Source organism: Charadrius vociferus, unplaced genomic scaffold (genome assembly GCF_000708025.1).
Source record: "Charadrius vociferus isolate BGI_N301 unplaced genomic scaffold, ASM70802v2 scaffold413, whole genome shotgun sequence".
Classification (NCBI taxonomy): Eukaryota; Metazoa; Chordata; class Aves; order Charadriiformes; family Charadriidae; genus Charadrius; species Charadrius vociferus.
This window is the reverse complement of record NW_009647738.1, coordinates 2,114,645-2,115,684: the sequence shown is the minus strand read 5'-3', so window position 1 is coordinate 2,115,684 and position 1,040 is coordinate 2,114,645. Positions and strand designations below refer to the sequence as shown.

Genomic DNA, 1,040 nt, shown 5'->3' with positions numbered 1-1,040 from the left:
GCGTTTCTTGGGCGCATCGCACTCGTTCTTTCTGTCCCTGGTGCCAGTTCCCCAGGCCAATTTCATGGAAGACATAGAAAAGTGGCTCTCCACTGACGTGGTAAGTGAGGGGCTGCTTTCCTGGAGCCAGTGGTCCTGCCAGAGTTGTCTGTGAGGCTGGATTTTAGGCAGTGTACAACAGCACTGGCACTGCTGAATATGTAGCACAGGCTGCTCGGAGGGAGCAGGGGAGAAAAAGCCAAGGACACAGGGTTTGGGATACCACACCAGTACAATTAACCTTCTGGGAGGCATAGCTAATGAGCTGAGGCTCAGGGCCACTCTAACATGTCTGTATTGTGGAAGCTGGGGGAGCACTGTCCTGTCTCTCTCCATGCAGACATCTGTGGAGATGTCTTTGTCTACCTTGCTTCTAACCGTTCCTCTCTGCTCCTTCCTTAGGGAGAGTCAGAGGATGCAAAAGGTGTCACCAGCGAAGGTAAGCCTTGCCAACCAACCCCTTTCTCCAGCTGTTTCTGGCAGCACCTTGGCTTTTCCACAGACCTGCCTCCTTGCTAATGCTCTGCTCTTCTCTTGCCCCAGAATTTGACAAGTTTCTGGAAGAGCGAGCAAAAGTTGCAGACCGGCTACCCACTTTGTCCAGCTCCTCAGCAGGGACATCTGTCTCCCCTCCTGCTGCCAGCCATCATCGGAAGCAAGCAAAGGAAGATGATGCTATGTTTGCCTTGTGAATGCTATGGACTGGTACGCTGTGGAGCAAGAGGCTGTGTGTGCTGTTTTGCTTGCCTCCGACCAGGGGCCAGCAGGGGAAGGACTCTGTCCCCTTCCTCCACTCTCTTCCTGTTTTCTCTTTGAGTTGTTTTTATTTTTAAGCTGCTTTCAGATTTCAGATAATCTTTGTTGTGTTTAGGGATGTCACACAATAGACTTGTGAAAGGGGTTTTCAAAGCTGCTAGAGAATGTGGGAGTTCGGTGGGCTTTTTTTTTTTTTTGGTACAGTGTGGGCAAAGCAGAAGCTTCCCGTCCTCCTCTCCAGTGAG

General features: G+C 51.1%; 1 protein-coding gene across 1 annotated transcript in view; it reads left to right on the top strand.

Annotated features, from left to right (window-relative positions):
• The window catches only part of LOC104283702 (target of Myb protein 1-like), a gene marked incomplete at its 5' end in the record, with an annotated part of 7,285 nt that extends 6,554 nt beyond the window's left edge, over positions 1-731 (top strand). The window contains 3 exons of the mRNA XM_009881913.1: positions 39-100; positions 442-478; positions 583-731. Of these exons, the coding sequence (XP_009880215.1) occupies positions 39-100; positions 442-478; positions 583-731 (248 nt within the window). The remainder of the gene's footprint in view (positions 1-38; positions 101-441; positions 479-582) is intronic.
• Between the last annotated feature and the right edge of the window lie 309 nt (positions 732-1,040).